This window comes from Chinchilla lanigera, unplaced genomic scaffold (assembly GCF_000276665.1).
Source record: "Chinchilla lanigera isolate Chin_1 unplaced genomic scaffold, ChiLan1.0 scaffold00032, whole genome shotgun sequence".
NCBI lineage: Eukaryota > Metazoa > Chordata > Mammalia > Rodentia > Chinchillidae > Chinchilla > Chinchilla lanigera.
In genome coordinates, this window is record NW_004955433.1 from 13,737,992 (window position 1) to 13,757,329 (window position 19,338).

A 19,338-nucleotide genomic window follows, 5' to 3' on the forward strand; every position below is an offset into this window, starting at 1 on the left:
ATCCTCCATGCTCTTCCGCCATCTGCTGGCTAAATGCATGTGTGCAGCTCTAGAGAATCCACACCAGAGCCAAGACAGAAGGAGGCCATTTACTACCGTGAGAAAGAAAAAAAAAATTTTTTTTTTCCGGTACCGGGAATCGAACTCACGACCTCGCACTTGCCAGGGAGGCGCTGTGCCGCTGAGCTAAGTTCCCAGCCCCGAGAAAGAAAATTTTTAATTGTTTATAGGCATTCAGAGTTGGGATTGATCTGTCAGCTATAAAATATTAGGGACAAATTTGTTCAATGTTACGGAAGGATCCTTCCTCTTTAGGTTTCTGGACACTGCCCACAGCTGCTGACAGCCCCTGGGGATTTGAGACATCAGTCTCCCGGAGATACTCACTTGAAGAAGCCAAATATTCCTAGCCGGTACTGGGTGGTCACGACCAGCACATCTTCATAGGCAGCTAGAGCTGACCCATCAAAGATGGAGGCTGAGCCACTCTCAAAGCCGCCCCCTGGAAACCACACCATGACCTGAGAAGAGGAGCAGAATACACCAGTTAGCCCACCAGGTACCCACACCACCTCCCCATGCATGCTGCAGTAGGTTTTCTTCAAGGAAATGTGCATGTCTCACTTGCCTATCTAAGTAGGATCAAATATTTTGTCTTTTGTAAAAGGCCCAAGGTTAAGCATCTAGGTGGGTGGGTTTCATTCCCAGCTTTTGCACTGACTAGCTGTGACCTAGAGCAGATTATTACCATTTTTCTCGTCTGTAAATTATGAAGAGTGAAAGTATGTCACTTAGGAAGTTAGCAAGAGGTCTGAACAAGATTCTGCATCTGTTACTGATAAAACATTGCTGGATCACTACAAGTAGTCAGAAGGCATTAACTAAATATCACTGGGCCTGTGACACAGAGGAAGATGGAAATCATTATAAGCCATGAATAAGCGCAAAAGCAACTTAGAATGTTTGAACAGAAGGATTTTTCCTGTCATCAGAGAAGAGAGGAGACAGTAAAGGGAAAGTGGCATATGGAAACCTTACTTTCATTAGGAAAATCAGGACCAGGAAACATAAAATATTCTTCAAATGGTATTATCATTATTTATACATTCAACAGATCGAGACAAAGAAATCTACACACAGAATCCAGTCACTTTCCTATACACCAATAATGAACTCACCAAGAAAAAAAATCAGGAAAACATTTCCATTCATAATAACTTCGTAAAAACCATGTACCTATGTGTCAGCTTAACCAAGGAGGTGAAAAACCTATGTAATGAAAATTAAAGAACCCTTGAAAAATTGAAGAGGACATTAGAAAATAGAAAAACATCCCTTGTTCTTGGATAGGAAGGAATAATGTCATGCAAGTGGCAATATTACCAAAAAAGAGATCTCTAGATTTAATGCAGTCCTTACTAAAATACAAAAAAAAAAAATTTTTACAAAACTAGAACAAAAAAAAATTATAAAATTAATATGGAATCAGAGAAAACCCACAGTAGCCAGATCAGTCCTGAGGAAAAAGGGTAAAGTCGGAAGTATCACAATACCAAATTTCAAGTTATGCTACAAAAACAACATGCTACTGGCATAAAAGCAGGCATGTAAATCAGTTGTGGTGGTACATGCCAGTAATCTTGCACTATAGAAAGCTGAGGCAGGAGGAACACAAATTTGAGCCCAACCTGGGCAGCTTACCAACTTAGGGAGACACTGTCACAATTTAAAAGGGGGGAAAGGGCTGGGAATATAGCTCAGTGCAAAGGCCCTGGCCTCACTTCAATTCCCAGTAACACCACACACACACACACACACACACACACACACACACACAAACACACACACACTCGCAAAAAAGCAGACATTTGACATGTAGAACAATGGGTAGAATAAAAGACACAAAAGTCACTCTGTGCACATTAGCCATCTGATTTTTGACAAAGGGGCCAGAAAGATGCTGAAAAAAACAAAACCTTTCTAACAAATGGTTCTGGGAAAACTGGCTATGCACTTACATAACACTGAAATTAGGTCTCTCTCATTCAGTACTAAAATCAAATCAAAATGGATCAAAGACATACAAGTCAAATAGAAACCTTGAAACTGCTGGAAAGCAACATAGGGAAAACATTTGAAGCCATGGGCACACGGACTTCCTAACTAGGACTCCAGTAGCACAGTAATAACATCAAGAGTCAATAAATAGGAATACATCAAATTGAAAGCTGCAGAGCAAAGGAAAAAATCAACAGAGGAGACAGCCTACAAATTGAGAGGAAAAAATTTGCTCGCTATTTTGATAAAACATTAATATCTAGATTATATAATGAATCAAAAAATTAGACCCTCAAAGTACAAATGACCCAGTCAAAAATGGGCAAATGAACTAAACAGACACTTCGCAAAAGAAATACAAATGCCTAGTAAGTATATGAAAAAATGTTCAATATCTTTAGCCATTAGAGAAATGCAAATCAAAACAACTTTGAGATTCCACCTTACTGTGGTCAGAATAGCTGTCATCAAGAGCACAAAAAACAGCGAGTACTGGCAGGGATGCAGGGGAAAAGGAGCTCTTCTACATTGGTGGTGGGGATAAAACTAGTGAATCCACTATGGAAATTGGTATGGAGAAGCCTTAAAAAACTAAAAGTAGAAATACCATTTGACCCACCTATATCTCTCCCGGTTATATTCTCAAAAGGAGTAAAAATATCATACTCTAGTGATACGTGCATGCTCATGTTTAAAATTCACAATAGCTACGCTCTGGACACAGCCTAGATACCCATCAACAGACAAATGGATAAATAATATATGGTATACATACACAATGAGACACTGCTAGCTAAATATCACGTTTTCTCTTATATGAGAGACCTAGACTATAAATTAATTAATTAATTAATTAAGGGAGATAGGCTAGGAAATTAGAAGGTAGACTCTTGCAGATGGGGAAAGGGATGGAAGGGAGGAAAGGGAGAGGAAGGTAAAAAGATTCAAATTGAACAAGATACATTGTATGCACACACCAATTCCCTGAAACAAACATCATTATTGTGTATTACAAACATGCACTGTTAAGTAATAAAACCAACAATAGTAAGTATGTTCCATTCTCTTAAGTTCACATAAGAGAATATAACCCTTGGGGCAGAAAAATAGTAAAAAAGTATGGAGGAAAAAGGAGAGCTGGACAGAACACTGGCTCCAGTACCTACTGTTTATGCAACATGGAGCAAGTCCCTGTGCACACCCCAGGCCTCTTTATCTATAGAATGGGCCTGGCCACTCTTATACACTGCATTACAGTGGGAGTTAAATGATGTAACATTTTGTGCCTAACACATAGTAAGCGTTCAATAGATATTGCTGCTATGATACAGCAAAACCCAGGAGATGAACACTGGGAAGGTATGGCTAAAAAATAAGTCATAGAACCAGGCTTTCCCTCACTCACTTCTACAGGGATCTTTTACATCCTTAGATCAAATACTTAACATTATTGCCTGTTTCAATTAAAAAAAGCAGAGTTGGGGGAAGGAATTATCCTCTTAAAAAGAGTTCTCAAGTTTAAAAAAAAGAAACCAGGGTCCCATTATGTAATGTGTTTCCTAAAAGTTGACAGACCATTCAATATTCACCAGAGAGGGAAAACAAAATTAAATAAAAAATAAAGTTTAAGTCTCTGCCAATAAAGAGTCAATCAGGAAAATATAATAAAATGAATCACTCATTATAATAATTTTTTTTAAAGTAGTTGGTGTGGTTACAATTCCCCTTTATCCAATAGAGGCTAAGTCTGATTCCAGAGAGCCAACCCCCTGCCTGGATCCCAAGCCAATGACATGCTAACTAGAACCCCAAGTACAGCTGGCAGTCTTACAGGGAGATTGGAGCCCGCATTTGCATGAGCTGGTGCATAGATGTTAAGGTATAGGCAGTCTTCCGACACTTCAAGTTTAGGGTAATGCACCTTGAGAATGCGCTGATTTAATAATATCCACTCCAAGTTCTGGAAACATCTAGAAGGAAGGGAGAAAAAAAAAAAAGACCCCAGAACCGTAATCAGCAAATCTGTCTAGCAGGGCCCAGTACTTGAGACAGTGGTGAGGAGTGAATATCTTTTCTGAGCAGGAGACACATATGGTCTGATCATACCCAACCCTCATAGTTTTCAAAACAACCACATTCACAAGCAAACCATTATTCTCTTTGATCTGGGTCCCAGGTAGAAAAGCACATTGTTCCAGGTAACTGTATCATTAACACCAGCACACTCCCATGCCTACACCCACTGCAATATAGACACGCATAAAGACTCAAGCCAGATCAACAATTCTCCAGATTGTGCAGGGCAAGACACTGACTTGACTATCAAAAATTTCATTCTTGGAGTTACCTCCTCTGTCCCCACAACAGCAAAGGAATACTTCCAGGCCTCCTTACCAGGAACCTACTGATGTACATTTGCAGAGACACTCCTACATTCAGGTGCTATTTAAACTCCCTCCACCTAAACTGTTCTTTTCCATATCTTCTGCATCACAATCCTGCCTTTCTTGTGGATTCAATCCAAGTGCCATCTCTTCCAAGAAGTCTTCTAAAATGTCTCCAGTTGGACCATAGCTCTTGTTTGGACAGACCCATACAATATATGTTTTGTCCTAGGCTTGTATATGAGCATTATCATCTTACCCAACTTAACTGTGAGCAGCTAAATGCCTAGGGTTCTGTATTAGTCACTGCTGTACTGCATAGCTCTTGGCCCAGAGCTTGACATACAGTGAGACTGAGACTGTGTATGTAGATATTCCTACCATCTAAGTCAGCAATTTCTTAATAGAAGGGTGTACAGCATGAACAATGGGAAACCACAGCTCCATCTACCCTTTTTTGAATATTGTTTATCACAAGTTCAGGCCTCACTGCTTTCAGCAAAGTCATCTCTGATCTTTCCTGGGCAGCTGCTGGGGAAGGTTCTCTGTGCTCCCTCACCCTTCTCTGACCCACTATGGTTTCCTTGCCACCTTATATTTCAACTGTCAGTTACTACTTTTGTCTCACCACCAGTCTACATGCTCTTTTAGGGAAGCTATAACTACAGTCTCAAATTATGATTTTTCATCTCTACAAAGGTGCCGAAGCAATATGCACTAGATAGAAACCACACTACAGGTTTTGAGTTTTAGTCTTTTCCCAGGTAGCTGTATGTAGGCTGATACTCTTAAGATACTCAGCAGTGGCTATGAGCCACAGCTCCCAAGATCATAATGGGAAACAACCAATACTCTACAGAGTACTTTGTGGCTAAGCTGTAATGTTCAATAGGTTAGGTGTAGTTAATGCACTTTCAATTTACCATGGACTTACTAGGATATAACCTTATAAGTCAGAAAAGATCTGTAATCCACTCATCCCAAGGTAACAGAGAGCAAATAATTTAGCTGATTCTCAATGGTTATTAGTTGAGTGAATGAATGAGTGAAGCAGCAGACAAATTTTGTCTCAGTGTCATCAGTCCCTGGACCACATGAAGTAATCATGGAGCATCCTGGCACTAAACTACCTCTTTGCCCCAAGACCCCAATGCCAGGAAACAGTGTGGCTTAACCTAAGGACTTCATAAAATCTTCAGATTCCAGGGGATTTTAAAGTCTGGCTCCCCACCCAGAAGCCTCCTCTCATTTCTCCATAATTAACCGATAACTTATTACACACCCAAGCTTGCAAATCTGCAGTGATGCGGAATTCCTTACTTCTTGGGTCCCAGAGACATTCTTGTAATTATTCCACAGGTATCTATGACATTCCCACTATAAGCCAGAAATTGCACTGAGCAGTTTTGATCATGGAATATAGGTCCTTAATGTAGTTATTATATCCTTAATATAGTTATTTGCTGCAGCCCTGCCCAAGTCTGACTGTAGAGGCCAGCCATGAGTGAGAGGTCACAGAGAACACTGGGACAACCCAAGCACTTTCCACCTTTCAACCGTAAGACTCAGGAAACCCTTCACAACACTTCCTAAATCCAGCTGGTGTTCAGAGTTCCCAGATAGCTCTCAGATCATAAAGATTCCTGGGCATACATTGAGACTGAGTTTCCATCTCAGGAAGGTCAGAAGGGAGACCAGAGAATACAGAGATTTTTAACAATGCCTCCAGCAATTCTAGTAAGCCAGTTTAGGAGCCCTGAGATACTGAAATACTCTCCTAGATCCATGGCCCTCCCCAACCCTCCTCTCTGATGTCCACTCTTACTCTCCTTTGCCCTTGGGTTGCATGACTTTTGTTCCCATTTAATGATTTTTTTTAATCCCCAACTCCCAGAGTCACAGGCCACCCATGAGACCGAGCCTGGACTTACAATGGAGGGTAGGAAGTGGCCTCTCGCAAGTCATTCCAGGGCATTGCTGGCTCTGGGTTTGCAAATCTTAGGTGTCCCAGAGGGGGCATGGCAAAGGGGATTCCAAGGAACACATTCACAGGTGTGGAACTTCCCAGAACTGTGACTTGCTTTCCCCGGACCCATCCCAGCCTGGTGTTCCTCTGCGGCACTTCAGTCACAGGCTCTGAGGAAACATATGTGAGGAATAAGGAGCTGCCTGCAAAGAGGCAGGAAACTGACTCAACAAGTGCTCCCCTTGGAGCTGTTATTTCTCCACCCTCAGGCCATACAACAGGAGAAGCTGAGTCTGTTCTCCATGAATCCATGTCCTCCACTTCCTTCAAAATTACCTCGGAAGTCACCATCACCAGAGCACAGGAAGTTGCTGCTAGGAGCCCACCGCCATCTGGGAGTACAAAGAGAAGGCTCCCATCTGCTACACTGAAGCTTTCCCTTTCTGTCACACTGACACAAGCTGGGCTCTGTCAATGCCAGGACTCCACCAAATTATCTGCCCAGGATTTCCCACACTTCTGTCACTTCCATACCTGCCAGCAACTCTGTTGGCATGTCTGTGGATCACCTGTACAGTTACCAGCTGTTTATTTTTCTGGAAATTGAATAAACTTTAAAATTTTAACCTAGAGGAATCCTAAGCAGTAGAATGTATAAATTTGTGGTTTTAATCAGTTAGGTAGACACATAGGGAAATTAATATGCTTTAATGAAAATATAAAAATTCTCATGCAAATGTCACCTGAAATGATCTCTTCCATTTCCAGTGGTTTGAAGATAATACCTGGGGAGACTGGGCATGCTAACATCTCAATTTCCACACAAAATATGAAGTCTTGAGAAGAAATTGGCCCTCAGTATATCTAGCAGGACCCAGATATCTCGGCACTATGTGTTCTGATGTAATTTCACTGCTAAAAATCTTGTTTCCACAGCCAAGACTACAGAAGCCCAGTCTCTGTCCCATAGTCCTCCCCGGTACCAAGGCTGGGCCTCTCCTTGCAAGGAGAAACCCAAAGTCTATCCACACCCAACAAGAAGACTCTGGCCCAGGGATCTCAGTGACATTAGGCATTTCCACCACTGGAAAATCTTCCCCACTCCTCTCCCACTGGACATCTCACCCACGGTGGCAGCTACAAGGATCCAAATGGCCCAGCTTAGGGCCCATTCCCGGCATGGGTACACCCATTCCACACTCATCTAGCTGGTCCACCTGAGCCACAGCTGCTGCTGGCCTTAAAGAGCTTCAGTCAGGGAGAAGAAATGGCTTTCTGCTAATAGACAAATGCCAAGCAGGCAGACACAGGACACAGAGGTAGTAAAAAATAGCATCAAACCAGTATTTTCATAGGAATTGGCCAAGCGAGACATTTCTGTTCTGATTTACATAAAAAGCTGCTGATGATTAACCCTTGTGTGAGGAAAGATCACTTGGTAGGATTTGGATTCATCAGATGACAGAAGTCAAAAGAATATTCAGGATCAGGTAAAGCCAGGATCTCAAATTCAGATACCTACAGGAGCTAGGAAGGAAATAAATCAACAGTGCATGAAACCAGCTGGAAGAGACAACAAGGAATGGTGCAAACTGTGGAAAACCAGGTAACTAAGTGACTTCACTAAATATTTGTGTTTTGACACTGTAGATAGATTAAACCACAAATTAATCATATCTCTTAGTTTTTAAATGTGACTTTAGTTTTTTAAAAATACCATGTGAGCTCAACACAGTATTTCTACTAAACTGGGTTATGATCTATGGGCTAGACTCAGGCTCTCCACTGTAAATACCACCAAAAAGACCCAGAGCAGTGAAGTTTGATAAGCAGGTCTGCCAGGACCTGCCCCCAGGGCTCTTTGCAGTGCTCTTTCTAATATAAGTCTCTGAACAAGAGTTGGGGAATCCAAGGCAGGGCCAAAGCAGGACACAGAACATCACCACACCGCCCCCGAGAGGATCCCTGAGTCACTTACTAAAAGGCCCACAATGGGGCTTCCCAAATGCTTGGGGGCTGGACTGGCAGAGTAAATTATCAAGGATAATTGTTGAAAACTGCGTCCCTCTGCCCTGGCCCCTGGAGATCTGGAGATCTAACAACAGCAATACAAAGTTAGGGAAGCACCCATCTAATTCAGGAGCTCTCTCAGAGTAGTCACCTCCTGAGAGTGGAAGGACACCACAAGCAGGTATTTTGTGCCTTTTAGATGCAGAACTCTGTGTGACAGGGAGTGAAGGCTTTCGCCAAGGGGCTTCTGATGTGCTTTGCTCTAGTCAGGTTCTCCTTAAACCTTTGCAGATTTGAAGCCCTCCAGTAAACAATCTCTTTTTCTCCAATTCAGTTACATTCCTGATATATTGCTGAAAGTGGTATAAATTATGGAATGAGGACTTCAGCAGAATCTTAACTTACATGAGTGTTTAAGTCAGCAAAAATCACTTATATTTCAAATTGCCCCTAAAATCCAGTGACCAACAGTGGACAGCAGACCCCATGAACGGTGATAGTTAAGAACTATGGACTTGGGCTAAGGAAGAAAGGGACTGTTTATATTATACATCTAGCTGTCCAAGCTGTCTACCTTAAGGTGACCTTAAATCTCTGGAAGTGAAAGAGGGATGGGTGGAAATTTCTAAAGTGTTTCTAGATTTCCTGCAGTTCTAACTTGTTTAGACTTAACATTAGGAATACAAATAGCTTAAATGTTTACAGACATATTTGCTGTTGAGAGGATTCAAAGACTTTCAGCTTTTTAATATTTTATTTTTATAACATGTTCATTGTACATATTAGTGGAATTCACTAGGATATTTCAATACATACATACAATTTACTGATCAAATCCAGCCTCCATTTATAGCCTTTTAGACATCAAAGCTCATGTCCTACCTATATAATAGCTGACCAATAGTGTTTGCTAGATTAGACTCTTAACCTTACTAGTTTAGACCTACCAGCATACTGGTTTTTTTAAGCTGTGAAGAAGAATAGGACTTTTTCTACATGCCTTTCCAATGGTCTCTTCCTGTATGGTAGCCCTAAGCAGCTAGATGCTCTTACTCACGGCTGTGACCCCTAACAGACACCTGAGCTCTACCTTGGTCCTGCCTCAGAACCAACAGTGTCATTGAATAAACTCCCTATGATGAGAACTGTACAGATATTTAAGGATTATGAATTTCAGAGGCCAGAATTTGATTGATATTTCCAGACCTGCCTATGATATCAGAAAAACACATAGGAGGTGGAAAGACAGATAAGATTCAGAGAAGAGAGAGATGTTGCTGACAGAACAAGTGACTGACTGTGAAAGCACAAATTTTGCCAACTCGACATAGTATCTGGGCTGACCAAGATGAAGATAACCCAAGGACAATCTGCCCATTTGTCTATATCCTCCTTTGGCAACCCTTAGGTTTTAAATCTAGAATATCCCTCAAAATGCTCAAAGGCAGAGCCGTTGGAAGGTGATGGGGCTGTAGGGCCACTGTGTGTATCAGTAGATTCATCCGCTAATGAGTCCAGCAGCTAAGTGTGCTACTAAGAGGTTAGGGTCTGGTTAGAGATGGGTGGTGGAGGACGTGACCTCGAGGGGTATATCTCCCTCCTGCTCCTCCCTTTTCTTTCCACTTCTTGGTCATGGTGAGGTGAGTGGTTTTCCTCTACCAAGCCTTTCTTGCCTTGGAGCCAGCCAGCCAGGAACTGAAACTTCTAAACCTGTGAGCCGAAACAAACATCTCCTCCTTTAAACTGGAGGTGTCAGGTTTTTGTCAGAGACGCAAGAAAGTGACTAAGACAACAACCTAAGAGTTTCCGTACCAGTCTTCCTTTGCTGGTTGCCTCCACAAAGATTTTCTGTGGCCAAGAACTCTGTCCTTCCATCCAATCAGAAAGAAGATTAATGCTCTATACTGTTATTCATTCAACAGTTTTAAAAGCAGCTTTACATTCAGCATGCTGTTGTTACCTGCCTCCCTTATCATTTTGGATGCCTTTCTTCTCCAGCTCCTTATCAGGTAAGGTCAGTTCCACTGCCTCCCAAGAACCTTCCCCAGTTCCCCTAAACACCTTGTTGCTTTGCTTTTCCAATCACTCTCATTTTGTAAATAGTTGTGACCCAGACTATCCTCCCGCTTCAGAGTACACCTATGTCTTTTCATTTATGTGTTCATCTCAGCTTCACACACACCCTAGGGCTTCTCAAAGTTCAGCCCTTGACCTATCTTCACAACTTGCACCATGCTCGCCACCTTACTTGACATTTTCCTTCAATCAAATGATTTTCTTAAAAAACATCTATCAAAGAGAAGTTTATACATCTAATTCAATGGTGATAGTGTTTTTAAAAGAGCAAAGCAGCATGTTTTGCATTTCTGTACCACAAAATCACTCCTCTGACCCCTGATGACTCTATGGTGTAATAATAGGGTAGGGTGTAATGCACCCCACCAAACAAACAAGGCACCATGGAAAATCTGCCCCTCCTGCACTGTGGATCTTAGAAAGAAAAAGATAACAGAGGTAAGGAAGGCAAGGGCTGACTCAAAGTGTCCTGACTCCCCTCTTAGATGGAAATCCAAGTGGCAGGGATACCAAGCAGGGGGAGTGGAATACAGCCTTGGTTCTCTTGGGGGAGACTGCACCAGACTACAGCAGCTCTGAGTCGACCTCAGGCAGGCACAGCAGAGTAAAAGTGATCGGGGCAGGGGAGATCTCAAGGGGTAGTCCCACTGCCCTTGGATCTCCTATCCCTTGAAAGAGGCCAGACATCATAAGACAGCCTTAAAAGGAGTCAGAAGTGATTATAAGTCTGGGTAAATTCTGGAGAAATAAGGACAGGGATTAAGGGATCCAGCGGGGCTTTCTAGGCTCAAGAAAAAAAATGTAAGCATAGCCTGTCCTGGGGTGGAACCCAGGGCTGAATGCTGGGTAGGTAGGGGAAGAGCAGTGGACTTGGATCAAGATAAGAGCACAGACCATTAGCACCTCATTCTAGAATCTGTCATCCTTCCAGAACACTGGTACAGAGGAAAGTTGCTATGGAGACCACAACAATAGCAGGACCTCTGTAAATGGGTCCCACTGGCTCTTTACTCATACATCTTGGAGATGCGATTGGATGGAATAAGGAGACAATCTGAGAGTTATGGATTTATTTTTAAGAGATCTTGTTCCTTACAGAGACACCTTAAATTAAGAACAGAACTGAGTTTACTATATTGAGTTAAATGTCGCTTTTGCCATTAACTAGAAAGGTAAGTTATTCTTGTTAAAACAAAATAAACAAGCATGAAATATATAAAACATTCTACCTCCAAACTAAGCCTATGTCTTCCACAAATCAGAATGGAAAAAGAACTATACAGAAAATAGTTTTCTAATTATATACCTTTTATTGGCTATTCTGTTCAGGTATCACTTATGATTATCTTAGACATCCTTTAAAAATACAAGATCCAAACCCTGAGAGAGACTGATGTGTCAAGACACAATGACATTAGCTCATATTCAAGGAATGTCATGCAGGTATGAGACACTGGGGTATATACTTTGCATCTATTACCTGATTTGATACAATTATTTCCATTTTGTAAAATGAGTCACTTGAGGCTCTGTAAAGTAGGATGATTTGTTCAATATCACAAGACTTAGAAGCACAGCTACGACTTGAGCCCAGTCTTCTTGCCTCCAAGCTGCAGTCTTTGTGCTTTGTGGGTGGGAGAGTAGGAAGTGAGGAGCAGTAGGAAGGTTAGGGAGGGTGAGCTGGCTGACCTCTGCAGTTCTTGGCCATGAAAAAAATCACTAAATGTCTTAATCAACTGACTAACCAATTGATATTACCTTCTTGGGCCTTGCAGGCCTCACCAAGACACAAATACAGACTTTTGATCAGCTTCCCTGTTCTCCCAGATTGCTCTAGGGAAATTCTGAGGGAGAAAACTAGAACTAAGATCTCAGCCTAAGGCTTGTCTTGAAACATATACTAATATTGTACCTGCTGATAAGCAGAGCAGATCAAAGGCCACTTCTGGATTCTCAAGGGAAATGCTAAAGGTATCTTGAAGCAATGAGGGCAGTGGCATCTGCTTCAAGGTAGAAAGCAAGCTGGAGGTGGACAAAACAAATGAAGGATGCCCTGGCACTAGAAGCAGGTCACTGGGTCGTGTTTTCTCACTCCTCATGGGTCCAGAGCTGGGAAGTCTTAGAGTTTCCTTCTTGTAACCTGTTCCTTGAACCCCATCTGATATGTGTGTTAAAGCCAAACACTTTAACTTGATTTTCAGATCATTTCTCATCTGGCTTCATCCTACCATTCCAAACCAATGCCCCACTGTATCTTCGCCATTGCAACCCCATCACTGCATCTCCATCACTGTAGCCCCGCCACAGCACTGATTACTGTGCTCCATCACTGCAGTCTCATCACTGCATCCAATGTTTGTTGCTTACATTTTCCTCTCCTGTAATACTTTGCCTTGACATCCTCACCTATTTAGCTTTCAAGATCCCATAAAATACCATTTCCTTCATGCTGACTTCTTCATGTCCAAATGCTAGAATTACTCTGATCGTTGCTCCTGTGTACTTTTTTAATATGTCTCTGTTATTTACAATATCTTGTTCACCTTCTCCAGCTGACTCAGCCACAAATCATGATTTATGATGATGACGACAACAACAACAATGACGATGACAAGAGCTCTCGTGTCAATTGTAAAACCTCAGCCCATTTATGATGTAAGTCATATCTCCATAGGACAGTCAGGTGCAGGTCCAGCACCACCTTGCACTAACAAAATACCACTTGAAGCAAGCATAAGCCATGTGGCTATTTTCTGCCCTGGGGCCTTATCCTCATCAGAGAAGTCCCCTCTGTCTTTCCTCATATGATACCAGAATTATAGGATAGTTAAGCCCAAGGAAAACACTTGATAAAAAGGTTGTGAGAGGTGAGAGAGCTCTGGAAGAAATTCGTATGCTGCTCAGTAGATGGGAGAACTAAAGAAATCAGGTTCTCATTGCTCACAGCAGCAATCTCTATATCTGTCCCCTTGTCCTTCTTTGTCCCTTTTCCTCTTTCCTCTTTCCAAAGGCTCACCACCTAAATAATCTACCTTCTTACCTATAGCCTTGTCTCAAGGAACTGAATTAGGTTCATTGGTACTAGAACCAAACTGCGGTGCAAACCCCAGTGGAATTTTGAAAGTGGGTCATTCACCAACCACATAGCATTCCATAACCAAGCCTCTCAGTGGTGGGCTAAGTTGAGTTTTAGATGGAGGGGAGGCTCTTAGGAATGCATTAACTTTAACATGTGTAGGTAGAGAGGCAACAATGATTATAAAGGTTGTGATATTGACTAGCTCTTGTGAAATGCCTTGGAAACCTGAAAGAAAATAGCAGACTCAATCAGCTATTAGTGTAAGTTATGCCATGAAAATCAGAGGCCTTCAGGAAGCTTTTAAAGATAACTTCAATTCTTGGAATTATAGCAAAACGATGCAGAAAAATTAGACCTAGTGTTTAGCCATAAGTGTGGAAGAACTACAAAGGAGGTTGAATGTGCAGCCTTAGAAGATCTCCTAAGCTAAAGTTAGGACCCCAAAACATAGGGTGAGAGAGTGGGCAGATGCATTTGAGAACCATGAACACCCAGATTCTCATGAACTCTGCAAACCACCAAATGTAACACTGTCACCCTTGCTGCAGGAGAATAGACATTCCTACTCTGATAACAAAACACAGACTCAACCTGTGGTACATCTCTCACAAGATAAAGCTTTCCCTCAGGAAGCTCACTCTTCTCAACTCATTGCTCCAGGCCAGTAGGGTTTTGAGAAATGGACCATTCCGGCTCTTGGATCTCAGCATTCCCTGGAGAAGAAATTATAATCCCTCATGCCTTTCTCACTGGATGAATTCTATGTGTGGCTACAAAACAATTGAATGGGAGTGATTCTTGAGGTGATGGGATTGAGACAGGGGTCAAAAGATGAGATTCGGTAGGAAGGAATTTATTACTATAAGAACACATGTTCATGGTTCAGGATTAACTGTCCTGCCAAAATGCCTAATATGCTGTCAGAGTGGAAGGGACATAGATGAAATGTGGACTGAAGAATTCACCACTAGTGTGCTCTTGAGAAGGACACCCAGTATCATTAAGAAGTTTGGCAATTGCCCTCTTCTGTAGTGCAAGGGGCATGGTAAGCATTAGCGATGTGGGTTCATTAATATCCAAAAGGATGATAGAGCCTCAAAATAGTACAGGCATTCAATGGTCAGAAACCAGGAGGCTATAATTATTATAATGACCACAAATGCCAAAAGATCAGACCAAGGACTTGACCTGTAAGAAGTAGAGAGCTGGTTAATGGAGCACGGTGTCTGTACGGGCAAAATAGAGGAAGAAGCAGCAATGGAGGAGCTAGCAGGAGGCTGAGGGTGGTTTCCCCAATAAGAAGCCTTTCTTAAACGTTCCCTGAGGCTCCCCTGATCTCCCACTTAGGCATTATCTATTTACAGCCCTCATTACCCTCTGCCAGTGTGCAGTCTAGTAGTACCTAGCATTTTCTAGTCTTTAAGGACTCTGCTCTTACATTTTTTCTAATGCATACCTCATTGTGACTACTACATGATTCCTATCCACCTCGGACATTTTTCCAGGTCATTACCAAGAAAAATCTTTAGCAACTACTGTCCTATGACCCCCTCTGTGAATTGCTAAATTGGCCCACAGAATTCAGGAAAACACTTTGCTTATGTTTATCAATATTTTACAAAGGATGTTATAAAGGGAAAAGATGCACAGCAGATAACGTGTGTACACAGCAAGATACATGGGAAAGGGCACTGAGCCTCCATGCTATCTAGGCATGCCAGCTTCCAGAAATTCCATATATTCAGTGATCCAGCAGATCTCCCAAATATGTCATTTTGCAGATTTATGTAAGCTTCATTAGTTAGGCATGACTAATTAAATAATTGGTGATCAACTCAACATTTAGGCTCATTGGTGATCAACTCGGCATTTAGGCCCCCTCACCTCCCCAGAGATTGGTAGGGGGAACTGAAAATTTTAACCTTCTAATGGTGTGTGTGATTTTCCTGACAACCGGCTGCATCCCAAGGCTATTCAGGAGCCCCCAGCCAAGAGTCATCACATTAGCATTAAAAAGGTGTTCATCATTCTGAGGATTCTGAAGGATTTAGGAGTTGTATGTCAGGAAGTGGGGGTAAATACCAAATACATATCTCACAGTATACATTGGGCTAGTCTTAAAAGCTCTGTACAGACTCTCAATTGGGTTTCAGAACAAATCATAACAACTTTTAAGACAGCAATGGATCACAGTCACCTTCACTTAAAGGAACTGGATCTTGGTGCCTCTGGTAGCGGCATAAACTGAATGTGAGAGGGTCTGGCAAGCCCTGAAGAAGGATGGGCCTCCTGTATATATCTATCCCATCAGATTGAAAAGGGTTAAAAATATGGGAATGTAAAGAAGGGCAAAGAAAAGAGACAGAAAGCTTCAGATAATACCCTGAGACAGGTTGAAAAAAATGAAAGAACCTGCACTTATTGACTGGAGGAAATATTCAGTTTAGAAAAAGAGAATCAGATCACCTATTCTCAAATGTCAAGGAACATTCAAAGGAGTTTAAAACACCATAATGTTCCGGGCATGGACTTGAATTAAGTGGCTTTTCATTTTACTGGTGTGTGTGTGTGTGTGTGTGTGTGTGTGTGTCTGTGTCTGTGTAATCTGAGAAGGTAAATGTGAAAAAAAATCCTAAGCAAGCATTTAAAGATCAATTAATGTTGCTCTTGCCAGAGTTCTTTCAGAGAACAAAAATGTAAGGAATACTTTCCAACTGCTTTAATGATGTTATGGGGAAGTAACTCCTGATCTGTTAAATATGCTGAGTCTGTGTCTTAGGAGTTTAAAGAATGAACTCGAAGACAAAGCAGGTGAAGAGTAAGAAAGTTTTGTTAAGAAAAAGCTCCTGAGAGGCAGGAGAGGTCCTAAAAGTGGGTTGCTGCCAAGGCTCTTCTTCAAGGGGTTTTTGACACAGCAAAATCACCTTGGGTTATAGTTTAACCTAAGGTAATCTATGATGTTACTGTGGGTTAAACTATACTCACCTATAGGTTTACAAGTGCAGTCACGCAGCTAATATTGATCTAATAGAAAAGCAAGCTACATAGCAAGGATACGTAGCATGGAGAAGAACAAAGGCATTTCTGGAAGGAGTAGGAGTGAAGGTCAGAGTGTTCTGTCATGGGTCTGTGCATTTATTACATTGTTCCTAAGTGTTTGTGATGTTGTTTAGGCTTTCTAGATCAGATGGTGCTAGTTTTTTAGCTTTCAGCTGCTGTTTATCTCTGGAGAGGCTGGCAGGACTTCCCACCCTGTCTTCATCTTGGGGCCTAGTTTCTATCAACTCATTCCTCAACCACAGGTCTGGTTTGCTTCATGTCTGTTTGGACTCTGTCTTGGGCCTTGTCCCTTTTTAACTGCCTATTAATCTCTACCTAACTTAGCTATCTGAAATAATGAGACTACATTATCTTGATTCCAAAACCCACCAAGGACCTTATGAGTAAATAAAAATCAAATATTGATCTCTCTTATGAATGTATGCAAAAAGATCCTTTCAAATATTATCAATTCAAATCCAGTGCTATATAAAAGCACACAACACAACTGACTGAGGCTTACTCCTAATGTTACAGAAGTCCAGCTACTTACCACCAAAAAACCAGTATGCAGAAGGTAAGAATTGGTGAGAAGGGAATCAGTTTACCCAAATACAGGCCCTGAGAAGATGAAAGAGAGTGCTATCGTCACAAAACGAAGATCATCTTAAGAGAATTTATGGGTGTGAAAGTGTTTTTATGGGGAAGAAGAGGAGCAAAGGGGCAAGGTACGATGACTACCTTGTGATGAGTTCTGTGTTGCACATCCAAGTTCAACAACCATCTCCGTCACTCTGAAGATTTTTTGTTTCTGCTAAGATGTCCTTATGATAATAATCAACCTTTGTGTCCTAGCCCAGTCCCCATAAATTTTTAGACAAACACATTTTTTTCTTTTTAATTAAGGAACAAGATCAACAAGTCTTTGGTCTACACTTTGATGTTATCTGAAGACCATCTGATGTCCTGGGTTCAGTAAATGTAAGGAAAAGTTACTGATTAGTAAGTTTTATGACTCGTGTCTTTTTAGCTCTTTTTCCCGGTAATATCTAAACTGACAGTTAATCAACAAGATACAAAAGACATGTTTTGCCAGGGAATAAAGAGACATAGTGACAAGCAATAGTTTTAATTCATGAGGCAACTTAAATCAGAAGACACTTCTAAAGCCAAGCTATAGATATCACTCAGCTGTATGACTTCCAAAATGAAGTGATTTTTAAATACAAGTAAGGGAAAGTATTTATTTAGATTTTCTCTTGGTTATCAGGCATGCAAAGTTGGTTTAATATTTGAAAATCAATCAATGTGATTTACATAGTACCAAATGTTCTATTTTGATATAAAGCTTAAGGAGTCATCACTTTTGCTTTAAGTCTGCTTACAAAAGCACTAATAGAGTTTTCCTTTCCATTAGGACAAATTCACTTGTTGTCACTGCTATTGTAGCAAGAAGCAAACATTGAAAATTTTTGAAATTATATTTTTAATTAGGACTACGACCATCAAAGAACTGTGGACACAGAGAAGTCTAATTGAACCAAATTTCAGAGGGAACAAGCTGTTCCTAAATGAGCAGATGAATATAGATGAGTTCAGTTATATGTTTAGGAGAAGTTACCAAGTTAGGGTCACACATAGGTATGAAAATGAGCCCACCATAGGCTAGGGGGTTTTTCAGGGACAAGGACAAGCTACTTAAGCTCCTAAAGTCAAATATGGGTTAGCCCAGCAGATTGATATCTGGAAAAATCCCAAACACAGGCTTTCCGCTCCCTGACTGCCAATTCTCTTCCACAAGAATTTTGCTGAATACGCAGTAGCACTGAGAAGCAGAGAAAAATGCTAGAAAATAGAAAACAATCTTCTGTATTCACAAATCCCCACAGAATAGAGATTTGAGTCGATCTGCAAGACATTTGAATCTAGAGGTCAACTATGAGTAACCAAAGTCTCAACCCTAGACCACTTCAGCTTTTGATTAAATTGATAGCAACAGCCTTAGTTAAAATATCTGGCATAAAGCCTGGGGATGTAGCTCAATGGCAGAGTGCATGCCTAACATGCGTGAGTTCCTGAGTTCAAACTCCAATAAAATAAAAATATCTGAAATAAAATAGAAAAATATGAATTATAAAAAACAAATATGACTTATAACTGAAAGTCAAATGCGGTCAATAGAAGCAGGTGCCATAAATGACAAAAATGTTGGTATTGATGGACAAAAACTTTTAAATGAGTTATAAGCACCTTAAAGAACTTGTCACTGCTATTGTAGCAAGGGGAAATTGAACAAAATTCTGTAGAGGGGAAACTGAACAAAATAAATGAAAAGAAGGAGAATTTCAGAGGAGAAATTAAAACTGTATAAGAAGGCCAGGGATTTAGCTCAGCAGCAAAAGTGTCTGCCTGGCAAGCTCAAGGTCCTGAGTTCAATTCCCAGTACCAAAAAAAAAAAAAAAAAACAACTGTATAAGAAACCTAATTAAAATTCTAAATCAGGAAAACACAAGATATGAAGTAAACAATTAATTGGATAGGATTACTAGTAGACTAGACTAAGCTGAAGGAAAAAATCAGTGAACTTGAAAAAAGGATAAAAGCCAGTGTCCTAACTTAAGCACAAAGTGTAGAAGGAAGGAAGGAAGGAAGGAAGGAAGGAAGGAAGGAAGGAAGGAAGGAAGGAAGGAAGGAAAGAAAGAAGGAAAGAAGGAAGGAAGGAAGGA

At 41.1% G+C, this 19,338-nt stretch overlaps 1 protein-coding gene and 1 long non-coding RNA gene across 2 annotated transcripts in view; one reads left to right on the plus strand and one right to left on the minus strand.

The window, feature by feature from the left end:
- The window catches only part of Ces5a (carboxylesterase 5A), a 29,801-nt gene extending 22,212 nt beyond the window's left edge, over window positions 1-7,589 (minus strand). The window contains exons 1-5 of the mRNA XM_013516107.1: window positions 7,534-7,589; window positions 6,745-6,800; window positions 6,374-6,578; window positions 3,890-4,028; window positions 388-521 (exon numbers count right to left, since the gene is read on the minus strand). Coding sequence (XP_013371561.1) covers window positions 388-521; window positions 3,890-4,028; window positions 6,374-6,578; window positions 6,745-6,800; window positions 7,534-7,589 — 590 coding nt within the window. The remainder of the gene's footprint in view (window positions 1-387; window positions 522-3,889; window positions 4,029-6,373; window positions 6,579-6,744; window positions 6,801-7,533) is intronic.
- Window positions 7,590-11,463: 3,874 nt separating this feature from the next.
- On the plus strand, window positions 11,464-17,614 carry LOC102015041. Its single transcript, XR_261593.1, has 4 exons — window positions 11,464-11,666; window positions 11,824-11,937; window positions 13,047-13,149; window positions 17,519-17,614. It is a non-coding gene; the product is annotated as an uncharacterized LOC102015041 (long non-coding RNA).
- The last annotated feature ends 1,724 nt before the right edge of the window (window positions 17,615-19,338 follow it).